The sequence below is a fragment of the Amblyomma maculatum genome, chromosome 10, assembly GCF_055883805.1.
Source record: "Amblyomma maculatum isolate TAMU_Amacu chromosome 10, ASM5588380v1, whole genome shotgun sequence".
Taxonomy (NCBI): Eukaryota; Metazoa; Arthropoda; class Arachnida; order Ixodida; family Ixodidae; genus Amblyomma; species Amblyomma maculatum.
This window is the reverse complement of record NC_139353.1, coordinates 10,128,706-10,148,247: the sequence shown is the minus strand read 5'-3', so window position 1 is coordinate 10,148,247 and position 19,542 is coordinate 10,128,706. Positions and strand designations below refer to the sequence as shown.

The following is a 19,542-nucleotide window of genomic DNA, read 5'->3' as shown; positions in this document are numbered from 1 at the left end:
CAAAAAGAGAAACTGGCTGTCAGCGTGTTACTCACTGTCTCCCGGTTAGTTTTGTGCAGGGAGACCGAAGTAAAGCGCACCTTTTACAGAGACTTAGGCTAATTCAGAGGTGGACAATTTAACATTCACAGTGGGCACCACACGATGTCAATCCCCACAATAAGTTCCAGTCTGTTTAGCAAGTACTCTGATTTGCTTGCATTTCAGAAGACTGAGAAGCTCCTATTTACTTTCGCGGAGCGCGGCGATATTTGTGGACCGTTTCACCGCTGCTCTTACGCGAGTGTATAGAGAGGTATAATTTCCTAGTGTGAAGCATCCTCTCTGCTGTATTGTATTGAGTCCGTTGCATTGTCGCAATGTTGTGATCCTGCTTCACCCGTCCTTTCCCGAGGTGCAAGCACATTTAAGCCTTTAACTTCTGAATAATAATTGGTTTACAGCAAAGGGAAGACGCTGTATTTTGTCACACTTTCTGTGGACACCTTAACCGCGCCGTGTGGGAAGGAAGGAAGGTGATTGTGAAAGTGGAAAGAAAGAAGTGTCGTAGTGGAGGGTGGACATTTCGCTGATATCGGTAATTAGATTAAATGTATTTTCGTCATGTTCCTAACTTTCCTAATGATTTACTCTTGCACTCTTCAACGCTTTTTATATAATCAAATGGACCAAGCTTGCTTTGCTTTACATTTTCAGGTAAGGAGTAGGGACGCTATTCCTCTTTTCTCCACATTGCTGCATGCAACTGTCTGAGCACAGAAAAATAGAAAAGTGATGTCGGGGATGCGCTGCGCCTCTGAGTGCGCCCGGCCGCGAGCATCGCTGGGGGAGACGGGCTGTCTCGCCCGACGGGACGGGGACCTATTAGCCACACCGGAGGGGATGTCACCGCATTTCACGCAAACAGAGGTTCTTGCGCCAGCGGCCACCGCTGCATTCATCGTAGCGTTTAGCGACGCTGGTGACTGCTGTCCGGCCAGGAGTGCAGGCTCAACACCAGTGATTCTTACTCTAAGGTCCACTCTAATCATTGGGAAGTGTAAACGTATGTAAACGAAAGGGATTATTACAACTCAGGAGAGGTAACGTTTGCCATCGGTCGGGTATATGATATATTCAGGGGTGTATCTGTCCGTCCGTCCGTCCGTCCGTCCGTCCGTCCGTCCGTCCGTCCGTCCGTCCGTCCGTCCGTCCGTCCGTCCGTCCGTCCGTCCATCTGCCTGTCTGTCTGTTTCTGTGCCCCTTGCTGCCGAAAGGTTACACCCTGAACCGCACGAAAGGCTTGAAATTGGGAGTGGGCTTAATCAGTAATATATCTTGGTACACACGTGATACCGTTGCCCAGCTCTTCCTTGAGAGGCTGGTGCAGTGACGTTGGTTGAGTGTTGGTTGCTTGGTTGGTTTTTGGGGTTTAACGTACCAACTCTACTCAGGCTATGAGAGACACCGTAGTGGCATGTCTTCGCCACAGAGCCCTCGTTCCTAGCGTCATAGTTCCCCTCCAGTAGCAGTGTGCTCTCTGCCTTCGGCGAGGGGTGTCCCCCAATTTTGCCGCGAGCGCGAACGGTGACGGAGCAGCTTGCCGACGACTCGCGACTCCGACGTTGGTGGGGAGGGGAAAGGCCTATTCCGGGCCTTTACCCCACATCCTTCACCCCGTCTCCGGTTGTTTCCCCGCTTCCTCCAGAGTCGAAGCAAGCGGCTCCGGCAGCAAAGGATCGCGCGTCCTAAACCGCGAACGACGGCACAAGACTGCGTATTCTTGTGCCTGTGCAAACGAAAAATAAACGATGGAATTTCTCCTCACCTGAAGCCTGAAGCAAGGCAACAAGTTGAATGCGGAGAAAAAAAAAGCATACGAACGGAAGAAAAACAGCCTCAGGTACAAAGGCTGGGAAGTGGCTGACAGCCTTTGTTCATTTGTCTAGACTGCGCGGGCCTTATTCGGCCGCGTATTAGGTCATCCGGTCAGAGGACGGATAGCTGTAACTTTTGTAACTTGTGTAATGGGAGGTGACGTCACCCAGCTCTAGAAGCGAGCAATGGGGGCGACGCGAGCCGCGCATTCTGCACCATGGTTGGTTCCGATAATGACCGCGTATGACGCGTTAACTAAGGATAGGTGGCGTCTCAGGCGCCAGCGATCAGCGCCATAATTTTCCAAGTAGCAAATACCACCGGGACTGCACGGCTTTGACTTCGACTCGCGAGACGCACACGGCACATGCACGGCACAACAACCAGGGCCACAGAGAGCATACAACGAGCAGATCTTGAATGCACACTCCGCCAACGTGGGGTACCGGCGCTGAGGGTGTGTCGTCAGGCGAGTTTGGGCTCCTAGCTTCAGGGATCAGGTGCTTCGATTCCAACGTCATCGAGTGCCCAGAGTCATCCTTGCCAAGTACCCTATAGCCACTGGCAACGCCACTAGAAGGCACTGTACCTCTTCTACGCAGGAATGCATTTTTGAAAAATTGTTTTAAAAGAAAGGAACAGCGCGCTATCGTTCACACATTTTCGGTGGACGTCTTAACCGCGCCGTAAGGGAAGGAAAAAAGCTGGGAGTGAAAGTGGAAAGAGTGCCATGATGGATGGCTACGGAGTAATTTAGACCACCTGGAGATCTTTAACGTGCACTAACATCACACAGCACTTGGACTCCTTTGCGTTTCACCACCACCGAAACGTTGCCGCTGCGATAGTATTCGGTCCCGGGCACTTCGGTTTAGTAGCCGACAACTGAGCCCCTTTCCTCCCTTACGGTGCGATTCAGGTGCCCACCCAGGCGTGTGAAAGATATTGCGCCTTATCTTTCCTGTAAACCAATTTACACTTACAATCGAACACAGCAGAGTAGTATAGTAGCAGCAATAACTTTATTTGAGCAAAGAAGTTTGGGGCATGCATGCCCCTAGGCCCCGCACTGCAAACGTTCATGTTTCTAAGGTTCATAAAAGTCGGCAGCCCAGTCTGTGGCGATCTTCTGCAGACCGGGTCCTCAGAGTGCCGTAGGGTCTCCCAGTCCTCCTAGGTGGTGAGGTGCTCCAGACCCCGCAGGGGAGAATCCACCGGGCTTTGGAACAGGCTATGGGCGAGGGTGGCGGTGGGGTGGGGTGGTTCCAAAGGGTGCAGGAAGGATGGGTGAGGATCTGGTGATAGCGAGACGTATATTATAAGGGAACGGGAGGGTACGCGTCTGGAGTCGTCGCCGGAGCGTCTGGTAGTAGTTATCTAGAGATGGGTTAGGTGGGGGGGGGGGGGGGGGGGGGGGTAAAGCAGTCGCTCGGCCCGAAAGACATGCGTTAGCTCACTGAAAGAGTGCATACGATCCCGTGTGAATCCTGTCTTGGAGACCACCGGCGCCCGGTTTAAAGAACCTTGGGCTAACGCATTGGCGGCCGCTTTACCGGGATTCCCAAGTGCGCAGGCACCCATACTAGCTCCACATGGCGGGACAGGTTGGCGGCGGGCAAGCTCAGTATGCTGAACGCAGAAACGTGAACTCTGCCAAGCGCAAAATTTAGTACCACAATTTTAGAGTCAGAAATTATATATCGTGCTCCCGTGTGTGCAAGTGCGTAGGCGATGGCTGCTTCCTCGGCTGCTCCATAAATGCAGCGCAAAAGACGCTGTGTGGGTCCCTCCTTCAACTTTGTCCCATGTTTTGCGCTGTAGTTATGGATAATCGAAAACACCAACTCGCCCAACAACTGCCTTTGTTGAACTTCATTCCTCGGCTGCGTCCGAAAAGGTGACCGAGATTAGAGGAACAGTATAGCAAGAGGTTGTAGGGAGGAATTGGGGGTTGCCACAGCCGATCCCTCATCCGTGCATGCGGCGTCCACCCATACGGCGTCCGTTTCGTAGCCGTAGTATTTTTAGAGCGCCTCTGTTCGGGTTCGACGGCGTTGCTCGTGATGCAGGGGGTGCATGTTGCGAGGAAGAGGTGTGATGAGAAGGTACCTCGCCCCCTCAGTGGAGGGGGCGAAGTATGGGAAGGAGGCCAGGGCCATTCGCTGGAATGCGAATATCTAAAATCTCCGCGATATGGCAATCGGTGGAGGTCTTGGTGAGACGCAAGTACTGGGCTTGGCGATGGGCCTCCACAAGCTCCCAACATGTCTTGTGGTGGTCCAGCTGTAGAAGGCATTATGTGGAAGTGTTGATTGGCAGATGAATGCCGTGCGTAACGTGACGTCCAACGCGTCCGTTTCCTTCCATTTGAGTCGGAGGTGGGAGATTGTGTATAAGAAACGATTGAGGACGAAGGCTTGAATGAGACAACATAGGTCGTTCTCTTTCATGCCTCTGTGGTGGCCTGAAACACGGAAGATGATGTGTGATATCGCGCCTGCCACCTGCTTTAGGTTTTTTAGGTTTACAGTGTTTTTTCCATCGTTCTGAATGTGAAGTTCGAGAACTCGGAGAGTATCCACCTCTGGCACGGGACGGCCATCGTGTTCAATGACAATGGATGTGGTATGGCATCCGCGCGTCCCGGGGCGAAGTATAAGGAGCTCGGATTTCTCTGGGGTGCATGAGAGTCTGATTCTCTGGCCGTGTTCATGTGTGAGTGATGCGGCGTTTTTGTAAAGTTCCCTCTATGTCGTCATCACTATACCGGGGTTGGTCCAGATAGTGTGATGTCGTCCACATAAAGGGTGGACCGTTACCGGGCGAGGGCAGTGAGGGTGGCGTTGAATATGAAAGGAGAGAGGATGGACCCGTGTGGAGTACCGACGCTCCTGGGAGTGTAGGGTGGGGAGGCAAGGGGGCCGAAATGAACCTCAGCCGCGTGGTCCGTGAGCAAAGGCTGAATGTAAGTGTACATCCATACACCTATGTTCAGGGGAGAAAGTCATGATCGTCTGATTTTCGACGCGATCAAGGGCTTTTAGACGGATTCAAAGCCAAGACTGCCTATGTGCAGCAGAACTACTTGTCACTCGAATACCACACGCAACTCCTATATGCCATGAAAGCACGTTCGTAAGGCGTAGATACTGGGTGCTTTATATATCTTTGTAGAGTGGTCCTTGATTCAATGTAGTTGATTATACAATTGTATGATAATGGATATGTGCGCCCAGAAACCGAAGTAGTAGAGCACCATCGTATTTGGCTGGAACATGTAAACCTGCTTTTTTTTTCTGCGTCCTGTGGTACTGTGCAGGAAAGAGTCTGTCGGCTCCAGCAGGGCGAATAGCTCGTTTCTGCGCGCACCGCGCCCATGCACTGTTCGTAGGCTCGCGGAGGTGCCAGGAAGAACCCACGCGCCACCGGGAGAAGCCAGATCTATGATGAGATCACTGTCAGGGAACGAGATGGCGCGAACACAGCCTATGGGAGACGGCGGCCTGCCTGCGCGCGCGGGAAGCACGTTGCCTCGACACTGTCGCCAGCGCGACGCCGGCCAAGCGTGCGGTCCAGATTCGCGCGACGCAAATAAGTGCCGAGAGCGAGGCCGAGAGGGCACGTGTTTCGAAGGCATAGCCCAACTCGGCGTAGGAACGGGGGCGCCCTTAGCTAGAAACGGAAGCGAACGGGTAAAAAAAAACCTGACGAGGAGGTGGTGCTCAGGCATGTTACCCGCGATAGAAGCGTCATGAAGGGTCGCTGCCAATGGCACGCGGGCGCACGTGAATGAGCGTGGAACGACAGCTTGGAGACGAGGGAAAGGGGGTTGGGGGGGGGGGGGGGAGGTTTTGCTCCGAGTCGAGAAAAAAAAATAGGGAGTGAAAGAAATACGAAAGAGACTCCCAAATGAAGGATTTAAAATAACTTCGGATACCTGCCCCTGTGAATGGATTGGGGCTGGCGAGGGAACGCTAGCAACTTTTTAAAGCAAAGCAGGCCCGACGATGTGTTAGGAAGTTAGAGCGTTGCAATTTGCCCAATCTCAAATCACATAAACCTTTCTGTCATGTTTAGCTATGTCTGGCATATTCTTATATTGAGTGGTTGTGTGGAGAAATATGGGAGAGGCCTTCGCCCTGCAGTGGGTATAGTCAGGCTGATGATGATGATGATGATGATGATTCTTATATTGTCGTCGGGCCACTGTGATAACCTACTGCACCCCTTGGCCTCTCGTCTCGTCGGCAAAATATCCAACAGGCATGCAGACGTACTAGTCTAATAAACTTTTAATTTGCTTTTGTGCGCCACTTAAAGGCCCGGTTGCCTTTCCTCTTCGACGCCAAAGTTCTAGCATACAACACCTTATTTTACTGTGTAACACTCAGCCCCCCCTGAGTTCACCGTTAAGTCTCGTACCACGAATGAGCCGCCACTGGGACACGAGTGCATGGTTTGTGCATCGGCAGACTCGTTATATCGCCATACGCGGACCATTTTTGTAACCGCTCCTGTCTGAACGGATTCTCATGGGAAGCGCGTTAACTTCTTTCACGTACAATGCATCCAAAGAGTAAAGAGGGCGTCATTTAAACTAGCACCCTTTGTCGCGCGGACAAAGGCGCCAAAGGATGCTCCGGCGTTGTTACCCTCAACGTAAGATCTAAAGAGGAAACAAGGGAAAGAGCTTGAACAACGAATACGATTCCGTAACTCTCGTAACCGGAGTTCAGAATATCCGCAATGAGCCCGGCGACTGCAAGAAAGCAAAGAAACCAAAGCCTGGCACTCATAGGAATAGAAAAGCGCTGACAGAAATAGCCCAGGTGAAAACACAACGGTGAGGCGCGGCGAAAAGGCACTGAACCAGAACGGTAACAACATCATCCGGTAAGGGGTCAAGGGGAGGGGGGAATAAGCGTGTGGCCCCACGAGAACAAAAAGAAAGCGGCAACCGCACGGTGGCCGGAAATACGCCTGGAACTTAACAGTTGCAGCACGCTGCATGAGACGGAAGCGTTGGAGTGCTCTGCACGTATCGAAGGACGTCAGCCAGCCAAACGCGTGGAGCCGGCGGATGCAACCTAGCATGCCCACCCACACCGTCCATCGGAAGGGCGGACAGAGGTGCTCGCCTCTCTTCCCGACGCGGTTTAAAATTAAGCTCGAGGCGCAAAGTGTGCGCCAGCGTGCGCAACTTCCCCGGAAGCACTAGTCGCGACAGTGCCGCATTTGCGCGCCGTTGCATGCAGACTTGTGGACTTCATTCACTCCGTTGCAAGGGCTCCGAAACATGATTCCGTGGGACCCTCCCTAGTGAGAAAGTTGAGTCACAATAATCTTATCCAGATTTTCTCATACCAAACTCATACAAATCTCATACATACTCATATATTCTCATACGTTGAATGATATTTGTATATGATATGATATGCGATTTGTACGAGTTTGGTATGAGAGACTATGTATGTGTTTATTGATCTCATAGCTTTCTCATAGTTTTTTCAGTAGGGCTTTGGTTCTCTGGAGAGCTTTCTTAGTTTTCCGAGCGCCTCGACGCATGCGTACGTCAACCCCCGCCATTCGTTTATCCGCTTTATTTTGGTACTCATCGTACTGCAATTTCTCGCACAAAAATAATTTTAGCGCTTTCTGCATGTTACTTCATTTTCTTTAAACAATTCAGGGCGTGGCAAAAATTGGGCGGGGTGGGGGGGGGGGGGGGGGCGTGGTTGGAGGTCGAGAAATTACGGTCCCCTTGTCACTTTCTGAAAGCCGTAAAGGTTCCTTGACACTAAAAAGGCTAAGACTAAGAACCCGGGATAGGTTCCCGCCAAATGATTCTGCGCCAGCCTATGGCCAGGCGTGTTCTCAAGGATCACATACTTTGTAAACAGGAAGGTGGAGTACGAAATACTTGATTCAAACTTCCTATTTTTTTACGTATTTCTCCCACGAACAGGGGGAAGGGGGGGGGGGGGGGGTCTAAGGGCAGCCTTAAGTTTTACTGAAACTGCGCATACTAGAACAATTTTCCGCCTCCTTTTGAGTTGGAATCACCGCGAGGCAGCAGCAAAAGGAACTGCTCTGAATGCGTCACTATACACACCAGCCATGGCCCCTGCAAAGAGGCGTGCTATCGTCGCAATATGTCCAATAGATGAGAAAAGTCGTACATATACTCTTTAGCCGTTCCGGGAAACAAACAAGCAGAGAAAAATACTATCCTTAGCCTTCACGCCTTATGGTCGCGCCAACACGGCACTAGCGGCTGCCGCTTCTCAAGATGATCCACTTCGCTTCCTGTGTTTCGCCTTGGGGAAAAGCCGAGCATGTTCGGAACAGAAGCTGTTGAAGCAAAACGGACAAAGGAGGAAAATAGAAATAATTAACTTTTGCATAAGCATCTACACGTCACGGGGAACAACAAACAAAGCAAACCTAAAATAAAAGGCAGCTGTTATATACAGATCTTGCGTCTCTGTCTGAGGCCTCTGCGCGAGGTTTTTTGAAGGGAACCGGCGCGCAGCTGAGGAGTACAAAATAAAAGAAAAGGGAGAAGGGCTTTTGAGGGGGCCCCCCCCGCTGAGTTGTGACGTCCGAGACGACGTGCACTATCAACCCCTCCTTTCCTCCCTTCCTTTTCTGCCCGAAGCCCCTCCATCTCTTTATTTTTACTAAAAAAAGAAACAACAAATATTAAAAGTCAGAGAAGAGATGGAAGAGAGGAGGGTGGGGCCATGTTTTTGTTTCATCCGACACGTCTGCCCCTTAATGCGCCTTCCCTCGCAACCCTTTCAAGCCTGTCCGAGTTTCAAGTGTTGGTTTAAGAATCTCGCGATACAAGCATGGATGCGAGTAGCTATGGGCAAGTCAAAGGAGATGAGATAACAGGACGACACTATCTTACTGTTCTTTCTTTTTTCTCCCCTTTTCTCAGTCGTTTCGCTTTAAGCTGGTTGATGGAGGTATGAAAACAACGAGTGACTCGAATTACACAAAGCATGCATCTAGGTGATTTGTTTGTTTACTCCCCGTTGGTGGCGGAGCCTGACAGGCGTCGAGAGGAAAGAGACCCTTCCACCTCTCTCTCTCTCTCCACCCACTCTCGGAACGCTGAGCGTCGTGGGGAGAGAGGAGAGTACGCGTTGTCCGCTTGTGCATGGGTGTTGGTGCGTGCGTGTGTTTTGGGGAAGAACGATGCCGCTCCCGAGTTCGCGTCGGCGCCGGGCTGTTGCTACAGTGGAGGCTTCGTTAATACCAGTGTCGACGACCCCTCCTTCTGATCGGCCGCATCATGAGCAGGCCCCTAGCCCCGTGGATTGGACGAATGGACCTTTATTTACTAGAAGCAGTCGCTTCTAAGACTGTCTTCAGTAAGGTAGACAGCTGGGCCAGTTGGTAATGATCCATGTTAAAACGGCGCACATAAAACACGAAGACACAAAAAAAAAAAAAAAAAAAACTGATTTCACAGCATTTTTTTTTTTATCCCAAACCGAATCGAATTTCATTTGTGCAGCTTGGCTACTGGTTTGAATGCGAATCGATATTTTTCGACTTATATTCCGGATTATCGAACTAAACGAATAATCGTAGCAAAAAGCGTAGCGCTAACTGGAGCAGCGCAATATGCGGCGCTCTAATTTATTGAGTCACTTTTCATGCTACCAATAGGTGCGAGACCGGTCTCAACTGTAGGGTAAACAGCACTGCAGTATTATAGGCCACTGTATAACTGTACGGCCATCACGTCACGCATATCATAACCATTATCATCATCATCATCATATCGGAAAATTACTATTTGCTGCTGGTGACAACACCGAATAAACCAGCACCACAACTCAGTAGGTAAGCGACTGGAAAGCTAGGTATCACCCTTGGCCTCGAAACGGGCATCTAGACGTGGTTTTCTAAGCCTGCCTGAGCACAGTCACGTCATTAAATATTTGATGGTATGCGTGTGCCATTAAGAGCCACATTAAACGAATGGCCCGCTTACAGGTGCTAAACCATCTAATCCGCACGAACCAATCTCGCCAGCGTCGTCGGACTGAACCTTGTTTTGGTGAAAATGGTCGAATAATGTTATTATTTATGGTTTTATTATTTTGTTTCTTTTTACAATTCTTTACTTTTCGCTTATTCTTTTTCTGCTTTTTATCAAACCCAAACAATCGCATGACAGCTAGCTTGATAGCTAGCTGTATCAAGCCAGCTACACAAGAATGCTGAATTGGGCGAGTTGGTGCATTCGGATTTTAGGTGCATTCGCATTTAGCTATCAAGCCAGCTAGCTTAATAGCTAGCTGGCTCGCTCGCTCGCTCGCTCGCTCGCTCACTCACTCACTCACTCACTCACTCACTCACTCACTCACTCACTCACTCACTCACTCACTCACTCACTCACTCACTCACTCACTCACTCACTCACTCACTCACTCACTCACTCACTCACTCACTCACTCACTCACTCACTTCCCGGGTTGACGCAGTGGGTACGGCGCTTGACTACTGTTCCCAAGGACGCGGGTTCGGCGGTCGCTTTTCGATGGAGGCAAAAATCAACGCGCCCGTGTGCTGTGCGATGTCAGTGCACATTAAAGAAACTCAGGCGGTCGAAATTTTCGGAGTCCTCCACTACCTGCGTCTCTCATAGCCTGAGTCGCTTTGGGACGTTAAACCCCTCAAACAAACAAACAAACAAACAAACAAACAAATCACTCACTCACTCACTCACTCACTCACTCACTCACTCACTCACTCACTCACTCACTCACTCACTCACTCACTCACTCACTCACTCACTCACTCACTCACTCACTCACTCACTCACTCTCCCGACTTTCGTGCAGCCATGCGGTTCGGCTGGCAGGCCCTGCAGGTGTGCGTGTCTAAACGCAAGGTCGCGCCCAGGGGGCTGTGACCGCGTCGGCGGCAGAGAGGCGTTTATATTTACTAAGTGGGACGGTGTTGCCGGCGGCTCGTATCGCACTCGCATCGCGCCCTCTTCTGCAGGCCTGGTGTCGCAACCGAGGCCGTAGCCACTGCCCCGAATGCACAGTCGCGGGCGGAACGGCGCCGGCGCGCGCGACTCGCCGAGCTGCTCTGTGTACACGAGCCCTTGTCAGTCTTGCGCAAGCTATATCAAAAGAGCGAAAGAAAGAATTCAGCTGCGTCCACTCTCTGGCATCGAAATGCGATCATTCTCTGTGGCGTAGAATGAGTATCGACAAGTGTAGGCGTGTGCCCCGTCTAGATAGATTGGTTTGGTTTGGTTAGTTGGGTTTAACGTTCCCAAAGCGACTCAGGCTACGTCTAGATAGAGGCATATGATGTAATGATCGAAGTAGTGGCAGGAGATACTGCGGCGTAAACGTAATCGTGGGGCGGTGAGAAGACAGTAGGAGGGGCAGTATTAACAAATCGGTCGACAGGACGCTATAGTTGACGCTCAAGAGGAAGAAAAACATAGCCACTTAACGTTTTCGCATTAATAATTCGAAGCCATTAGGAGATGAGCGTTTGTCCTGCGGTGGTTTCATATACAGTGGTGCTGATGACTATGATGATGACAACGCAGTTAATAAACCTGTTGACGACTTAAAGATACTGAATAATTGATGAGAGCTGCCATTCATCTTTCTTTTTGTTTTTTCAACTTTGTGCAAGAGGTTTTCAGATCGTGCGTAGGTATTTCATTCAAGATCTTTTTTTCCTTTCTTTCGCGCTTTACGTTGCAATGATGGACAGGTGCGTGACACTCCTTCCTTGCATTAAAAGGCGGCATATATGCAACATAGCATGTAGCAGCCGAAGACACTCTCGCTCAACCGTTGTCCGAAGGGAAGCTGATTGTCGCCCCAGGGGGCCTGCGCGACACATAAGCGACAGGGACACGTAGTCAAGTAATGCGATCACTTGGAGCATGAGACTTGATCAGATTACGTGCTTAGGATCCCCGGTATATTCAGGCAACGCATTCCAGGTAGGCCTGAAAGTCGATTAACTTCCAAGGGCGTCAATGTATAGGAATTGATGCAACTGATGCTGTTTCTTCACCTTGGGGCCGAACGAAAAATCTGGAAGATGCCCATTCTTGACTTCGTACATTATTCGATTCGCTGCTCTTCCAGTTAGAGAACGCTGGCAACCATAACACCGATCACGAGCAACTTCAAGTTGACCACGTCTCGAAGGGAGAGAGGCCTTCTTATAAACCTTCTTATAAAGGCAGCGCACGGTTTTCGCATCCTCGCACCAAACCTCCTTTCGTCGCTTCGTACGCCCAGGATAACTAAAATAACATGGTTAAATTAAAAACGTCAGCAAAGCAAACGCCGCTCATATATACTTCTGGGAACGCTCGGCGTAGCGAGTACGCATGCGATCGCCGGGGCGATAGGCAGAGCGGAGCATATCGTGAGGAGAAGGGGGTTTCGCGGAAGTGCTGGGGAATTAGCCATGAAGCGCTGACTGAGATTGTGCAAGACAGGGGCCGGAGGGGGAAGATTCCGTGAAGACTAGGCGTTATTTCTGGACGAACCGGGCAGTTAGGTTTGAAAAACGAAGCGCCCTGCGCGATTCGATAAAGCGCCACAGGGACATGCGGAGTCGGTGATTCGGGTCACCCACACGGTCTGGTGCGCTCATTCAGAGCGGTCTCGCACAAGCAAAATGATGACGATGATGGTGATGTAGCGGAGTAGATGCTCCTCATGGATGGCCCGAATAATAAATAAACCGATCTCTCTTGTGACGAATATGAAATGACCTTCTACATTTTCTTTATTGGCTGCGCGTAGTTATTGCGTACAGTGAGGTAAACGCAGGAAAGTGCTTGAATCTTGCTTCAAGATTCCAGTGTCACAAAGGTAGCGTTGCGGCTGCCTTTGCATGAGCAAGAGAGAAAGCGCTACAGCTAAGACGGGAGGGCTATTAGCTGACAGATGTGGAGGTTGTTGCTTGGATTATAGCTATAAGTGATCTGATGCCTCCGCGAATAGTTTCGCTTTTCTTGTTCATTACAACTTTAAAAGTGTTCGCTGGGGCAACAGCAGCATCGCAGCAGCGTCAGTTGTCTCATTCCATGCAATTTCAACCTCTATGGCCTACAATATTTGGATCAGGACAGCGTACGGGATCAGAACAGCTGCACCTGCAGCTGTAGGCGTAGCCAATATATAACAATATAAATATAAAAGAACTTGGATGCCGCTTAAGTTTCGGTTTGAGAGTATATCGCAATCGCGTGCCTTCTCATTGTTTTCTCTTTTTTTTTTTCCTCTTTGACCTTCTCTTTTTCTCTTCTCAGATATCAATAGATCACCAATTAAAAATACCGACCAGGTAGTGCTGTTCGACCGCCGCAGTACTCATAGATTAATTGAACTGAAGGTTATACTGCGCCACTCCAGCACCCATAAACAAATTACAATACACGACTTATTAGTTCACTGCAGTGCTTGTACACGAATTACAGTAAACGACATTCTTAGCCTCTTTAGTACTCATACAGATGCTATTACGTCACGCACATCACGACTCATTCGCCAGGCTCCCTTCAATCTCCCGCTCCCGGCCAGCATTTGGGGCCTATGCGTATATAGCGTGTCCCACTGGCACGCGGGCGTGGGCGGTTTCATGCCAAAACACCGTAAATTGCACCGCTTTCTTTTAAATAATAATTTCTGTTTTTCTAAAGTATCCTCACTACAGGAACCTCATCGCCAAGTTTGGCTTCATTTGCACCCTTCCCTGGTTTGTTGATTTTGTTTTCAGATTCTCGAAATATTATTTCCGACGGATGCCACCATCAAAAACGAGGGGTTTTCAGTCTAACGAGCTCCTCAACGATATCGCGCTAATCTATGGTACTCATATATGATAAAATACCAGTACAAATATGGCACACATAACATAACCGACCTTTGCAGCAATCAAAACAGTACTGGTCACCATTTGGCGTTACAAAAACCTATCTGATCGGCAACCCGCTTCCCTGGGATGGCCATCGCGGATCTGGCAACAATACTCACGAGCAGTGGTAGGTTCCGCGATTTTTGTGAACAAGCTTTAAGACCAGATTAGGTTTGATGAACTGTTTTACTCCTTTATCGCTCTCTCATTCCTCTACTACTCCCTTTGTTGCTCTAGTTACACCTAATTTACTACCCACACTTATCCCATGTGATATACTCCCTGGCTACACCTGGTGTTATTTCTCCGTCGCGCAGGCGGTGACCATGAGCAAGCGCGAGGTGCTCGCCCTGCTCGTGGTGTTCATCGTGTACGTGGTAATCGGCGGCGCTGTTTTCATGGCCGTCGAGGGTCCGCTCGAGGAGCAGCTGCGCAGCGAGATCGCCCAGATACGCCACGACTTCCACGGTACGTGAGTACTCCGATCAACGCACACCATCCGAAGAAGGTTATACGTTACCGCTCCCTTCTTTGGTTATCATCGCAATTCGAACGAAGGCGGCTATGCGGTTGCGCTGGTGTGTGCACAGCGGTGATGTTTATTTAATTATAAGTAGTAAGAAGTATGTTATTAATGACGTGCCAAAAAAGTACTGGATTCAATTGATTGTGTCCAACGATGAGATATAAAGCACGCCATCTTGTAGTGTAAAACGAACTTCGAGATTTCTGCAGAGATTCTATTCATAGGAGGCTGGGGGGTGGGGGGGGGGGGGGGGGGTCAAAGTCATGCCTGGGTGGGGTCTACCGAATGATTCACTTCAAAACTATTAGATGTTCTTCGATACTCATTTGTTTCATTGTCTGCAATGCACATAGCGCCATCCTGGCGGAGGCGATATATCCGCCGTCGTCAAGCGTCCTCAGTTCAGTTCAGTCGTTCAGTCGTGTCCGACTCTTCGTGACCCTATGGACCATGTCACGCCACGCTTTCCGGTCTCTCACTATCTTCTTAACATCACATAAGCAAACGTCCTACCTCGCACCAAATTCTTAAGGACCTTGGCTTTTATCTGTTGCTATACAGAAAACTTGCCAACCCCTAACACTTTGCACATGAATCCGCGAGTAGAAAGAATGAAAATGAGAAGCTCAAATGAGTCGCTACTCTCTCCCGCTGACACTAGAGAGCCATCCCTTCTTCATTTAAGGACCAGCGGTGATGCTGCTTTCTTTTCAGTGCAACAGGAAGAGTCGTGCGGGTGTATACTTACAAACCGCGAAGCGTTGAGACAGCTAAGGGCTCGGTGTAGGCGAGCGGACCTCGGGCTTAGCCTTTACCCCCCTGCGAAGCGGCTTTTTGCTGTGCGCTTCTCCCCCTTCACTGTGACGTCAATGGCCCACGCAGTCCGGCTGCTGCCGCCTTGTTTCACCGGAAGCGCGAGAGAATGGCACGCGACGACCCCGAGCTCATGGAGACCAAGAAAGAAAGAGCTGTGGGGGAACCAAATGCGAGCACTCTCTTCTTCCGTCAACGCTGGCGCCTTGGTGACGGATGCGTGTGACAGTCCGGACGCTGATAACCACGTTGTGTGTCTCCTTCACCCGCTTGTGGACTCGGAAACGTGGAAGAATGGGAGGCCAGGATGAATGCATCAGCCTACTCAAAATGTCCACGTAATAATAGACGTTGCGAATTTGTCAGTTTGGCGAAAGAAGTTTGTCTTGTTCCCACGAATATGCTATAGAGGAAGCAAAATCTCATTGGTTGCGGTTTAGCGAAAAAAAGAAAAATGGAAGCGCTTTAACCGCAGTTACACTTAAAGGTCGAGCGGTATAAATAGATTCTCTTCCTATGCTGGTTTATTAAGGTCAATCAAAGTCATAGATCGCACCGACACGGAGATCGACTTTAGCATCTAGTAGAGCTGTCGTTCTCAAACAGTCCTTTCGTCACAGTCGCGCGAGCCAGTCGCCTAGAAAACGTGAATCCCTGAGGAGACGCGTATGGTCCATTCGTTGGTTATGCATAGCGGGGCTGGTTACTAATTTTCCCAAGAGGCTCGCATTTCGAAATCTTTTACTATCTGCATTACATCCATAATACGTCACCTGTTCACGAAATGTTTGATTTCTCTGTTCTTGTTACGTTGGAAGTTCTCGATGCTACCCAGTCAAAAAATCCTTTAAAGTATTCTGAAGGCACCAACAAGATTCTTGAGGGCGCCAGTAGGTTTTTTGAATGCTCTTGAATGCACCTCTACATGCGCTTGAATGACTCTGAACGTAAGCCTGATCCCACCGCTGCTGTTCTGAAGGTGCCGTCAGCCTCCCTACGGGCAATCCTGTTTGCATCGGCGCGACTCTGAGAGTTCTGAAGGAATCCGTCAAAATATGAAAAATGAGAACTGTTCTCATTTTTCATATCTTGACGTGTGCAGTGTAATGCCAACATCAAATGCCGATAGCTGAGTGCAGACATACTCTGTACTCACGTGTCGTTCGCGTTGAGAGTTGTTCATCGACTGAGCATAGCCATGCAAAGTATTATCCGTTCCAGTTAACTATAGCTCAGCAAATCTGGACAGCCGCTTTTATTTCCACATTTACCGCCGCGTTTTGCATGGCGCTGAGCACTCAAAATCACGGTGACACTTTCGAATGTGTCTTGTAACGTTTGACATTTTTTATTGACGTCGGGACTCGAAACCAGAGAGCACGAGCGCAGAAGGCATTTTATATGTCAACTTTATTGTCTAGACGAAAGGGCTAGCCACAATAGCATCAGCGTTAATTCTCGCACAATCTGATGGCACTCTCCAATTTTCTTACAACTATAAGTGAAAAGAAATGACCATGCTGTTTGGTTAAGGGCTAGGGGCGAATACTCATGCGCTAGCACAATCAGCCTTTGTTTTGCGTGGTTTATCTCGGCCTTCCGTGGTTTTTCTTAATTTGAACTGGGGCTTCTCTTGGTTGAAATATCCTATGATGTATTCTGCCCAAATTGGAAGGAGTGATGCAGATAGAAAGCCCCTCTTTAACCAAGCTGGACAAAGTACCTGTAATTCTAGAAGTAGCGTGTCTCATAAGGACTTCCAAGGGTCCCTGTGTGTTTGATTCGCATCTCAAAAGAGCTGTCCGATTTGGCAGCTTCTACCAACTATAGACCACGATGTGAGATCTCGTGACCTCACAAAATCTGCCGACCGATCACTGCCAGACCACATCACCTGCCAACTGCCACCTGTCAGAGGAATGCTGGGAACAAAGATCGGAGAGACCTACAGACAGACAACGGCACTTCGGAGGCGTGAAAGCGCCAATTCTGGAACACAAAAGTATCTCCGTCAATTTGCGAGGTGTCCGCTAGTGCCTGCCAACAGCATGCACTGTTGCTAATCGCCATGAAGACTGACGGTGAGTTAGATACCAGTATGGCAACCTTAAATATATTACCTTAAAAGCGCTGAAAAGACGATACAGACCAAAGAACAGACAACGGATTATCCTCCTTCATTCCCTGCTCTCACTTGTGATCTGTTAAGCATGCAGAGGACGACCAAGCTGCTAAACCTAGCTGTGCCTTTGTACCCCGCGGAGGCGGTACTCACACTTGCGGCTAGGATAAGTTCTTTATATGCAAATGTACAGTGCTTTGTATGCTTTGATCAGTAGATGAATTACATGGTCTCACCAGGATGGTGATTATGCCCTTGCTGAGTACTGTACTCGGCACAGGGCAATTCTTCAAATTTGCTGCAAGGGGGGAATAGTTGAATAGGAGCTTTCAAATAAAAAAGCAAAATAGGAAGCAGCGGAGAGCTAAGTCGCAGACAAGGAAATGAGCGGGTGGAAGTAGCGGAACTAGCGGTATTGCAAGCATGAAAGCAAATACCAAGTTATGGTGATAAACGACATTTGAATAGGATCAGCTTGGAGTTTATCTCAGTGTGGATGAGATTCGGTACGTGCGCTACTGAGTATGCGAACCTCGCTCCCTGCCAGTTTATTTTCGGCTAGTTCAACTTTGCGCATGTTTTCTCTCCTCCTCCGTTGATAGCGCATGAATGAAATGCTAAGAGGCAATGGGCAAGAGGGAAACAAAGGGAATGCTGCGAACTCCAAGGATAAGAACGAAAGAAGCAGCCAAGAAAACACTCGCAGCTAACAAGCCTGCGAAGGCAGCCAAAAGGAGAGGGTGAACCCGTGGGTTCTTTCAACTCACGGGAAGAAGACAATGTATCCTGAAAAATAAAGTAAATCTCAAGCTGAGAAAGAAAGAAAGAAAGAAAGAAAGAAAGAAAGAAAGAAAGAAAGAAAGAAAGAAAGAAAGAAAGAAAGAAAGAAAGAAAGAAAGAATGAATGAATGAATGAATGAATGAATGAATGAATGAATGAATGAATGAATGAATGAATTGCGCCTTATGCCTGATCGAAGCGATGACACACAGCGCGGAAGCACGCTCAAACGCATTGGCATGAGTATATTCACGTAGCAGGGGCACCGTACGAGGCCTGCAGGCGTGCTATTCGGAAGCGATGCACTGCTGTTTCCGAACTAGCGGCCTTTTTCTTCCTCCGGAGCACGGCTCTCCGGAGGCCGTAAATTCCAGTTTCCTTACCCTCCCTTTCAGGCTCGCTTCCGTCACTCTCTCCCACACCACACACGCAACAAAAGGGGGAGCCGCCAAGATTCCCCCCTCCCCACCCACGATAACAGCGGGTTGCTGCATATACGTTTTCTTAATAAATAAAATAGGAAAAAAAAAACATTTCGCAGCACAATATTTTGAGTGTGATTTTATTCAGGTGTGCGTGGAGATGAAGTAACATAGAAGTTAGCACATTATCTAATCTGGGATATTGGTTTGTGAAAATGGAACCCTGAGTAATATGTTTAATTCGACAAAGAGGTGATTTAGAACATAGTATACGGAGTGTTATACACAGTCTGAGTTGCGAGCTAAGTGTGATGTTTGCAAGGCGGGTGCGATGATCATGTAACAAACAAGCAAGCTGTGCTGAAACTTCTCAAGCAGTGCACAGTTTTCGGCGGTGCGCTTGCGACCGTCTGAGGAACGTTTGAGTGATCTTGACAAAATGCGAAATTTAACGGCGAGTGTCGTTCGGTCTCACTGTGAAACCGTTTTCTTTGCGCATTACTCAAAGCCACAGCGCACTATTTCTCTTGCGACAATAGCCGACGGACAGCACGCATTCAACAGTGGCTGACGTCCTTGGGCTCTGTTTGGTCACATTAATTCAGTGACCTTAAAAAGATCTGGCCGTAGTGGACGCGACAGGCAGCGACTCAAAAATGGTCGGAGTGACCGGTCATTTATTTCTTGTAGAATTTTTTCGTGCGATTATAGCCGCGTTCCTATTGTGAGCTAAGCATTGTGCTACGTTCTCACAAAGCAACAAAAGACGAACCACAAGAAAGAAAAAGAAATGTGTTACTAATGGCGCGTTGCAAAAGTTACGAAAGAAGCCTGCCGGCTCTCGCCGCTATAGTCTTTAGTCTTCCACGACAGTTGCCTGTTGAAACTTATGCGTATAGCATAGATAGGTATTGAAAGCATGACTTACAAATAACTATGTACCAAAACACTACGGGAGGACAGTAACGCTCATTTTTACTCCAAAAGCGAGTCTGTATAATAGCTGCACATACGTAGAAATTTTGGACAAACTCTGGGAATGAGTTCTTGGTCATAGTTTTTTCACGCGTTGTAAAACTGCACCTAACAATCAATA

The 19,542-nt window shown here is 49.0% G+C and overlaps 1 protein-coding gene across 2 annotated transcripts in view; it reads left to right on the top strand.

The window, feature by feature from the left end:
* The window catches only part of LOC146175544 (open rectifier potassium channel protein 1-like), a 100,557-nt gene that overhangs the window by 26,837 nt on the left and 54,178 nt on the right, over positions 1–19,542 (top strand). For both annotated transcript variants that reach the window (XM_084581943.1, XM_084581942.1), the window contains exon 2: positions 14,100–14,250. In XM_084581943.1, the coding sequence (XP_084438069.1) occupies positions 14,100–14,250 (151 nt within the window). The remainder of the gene's footprint in view (positions 1–14,099; positions 14,251–19,542) is intronic.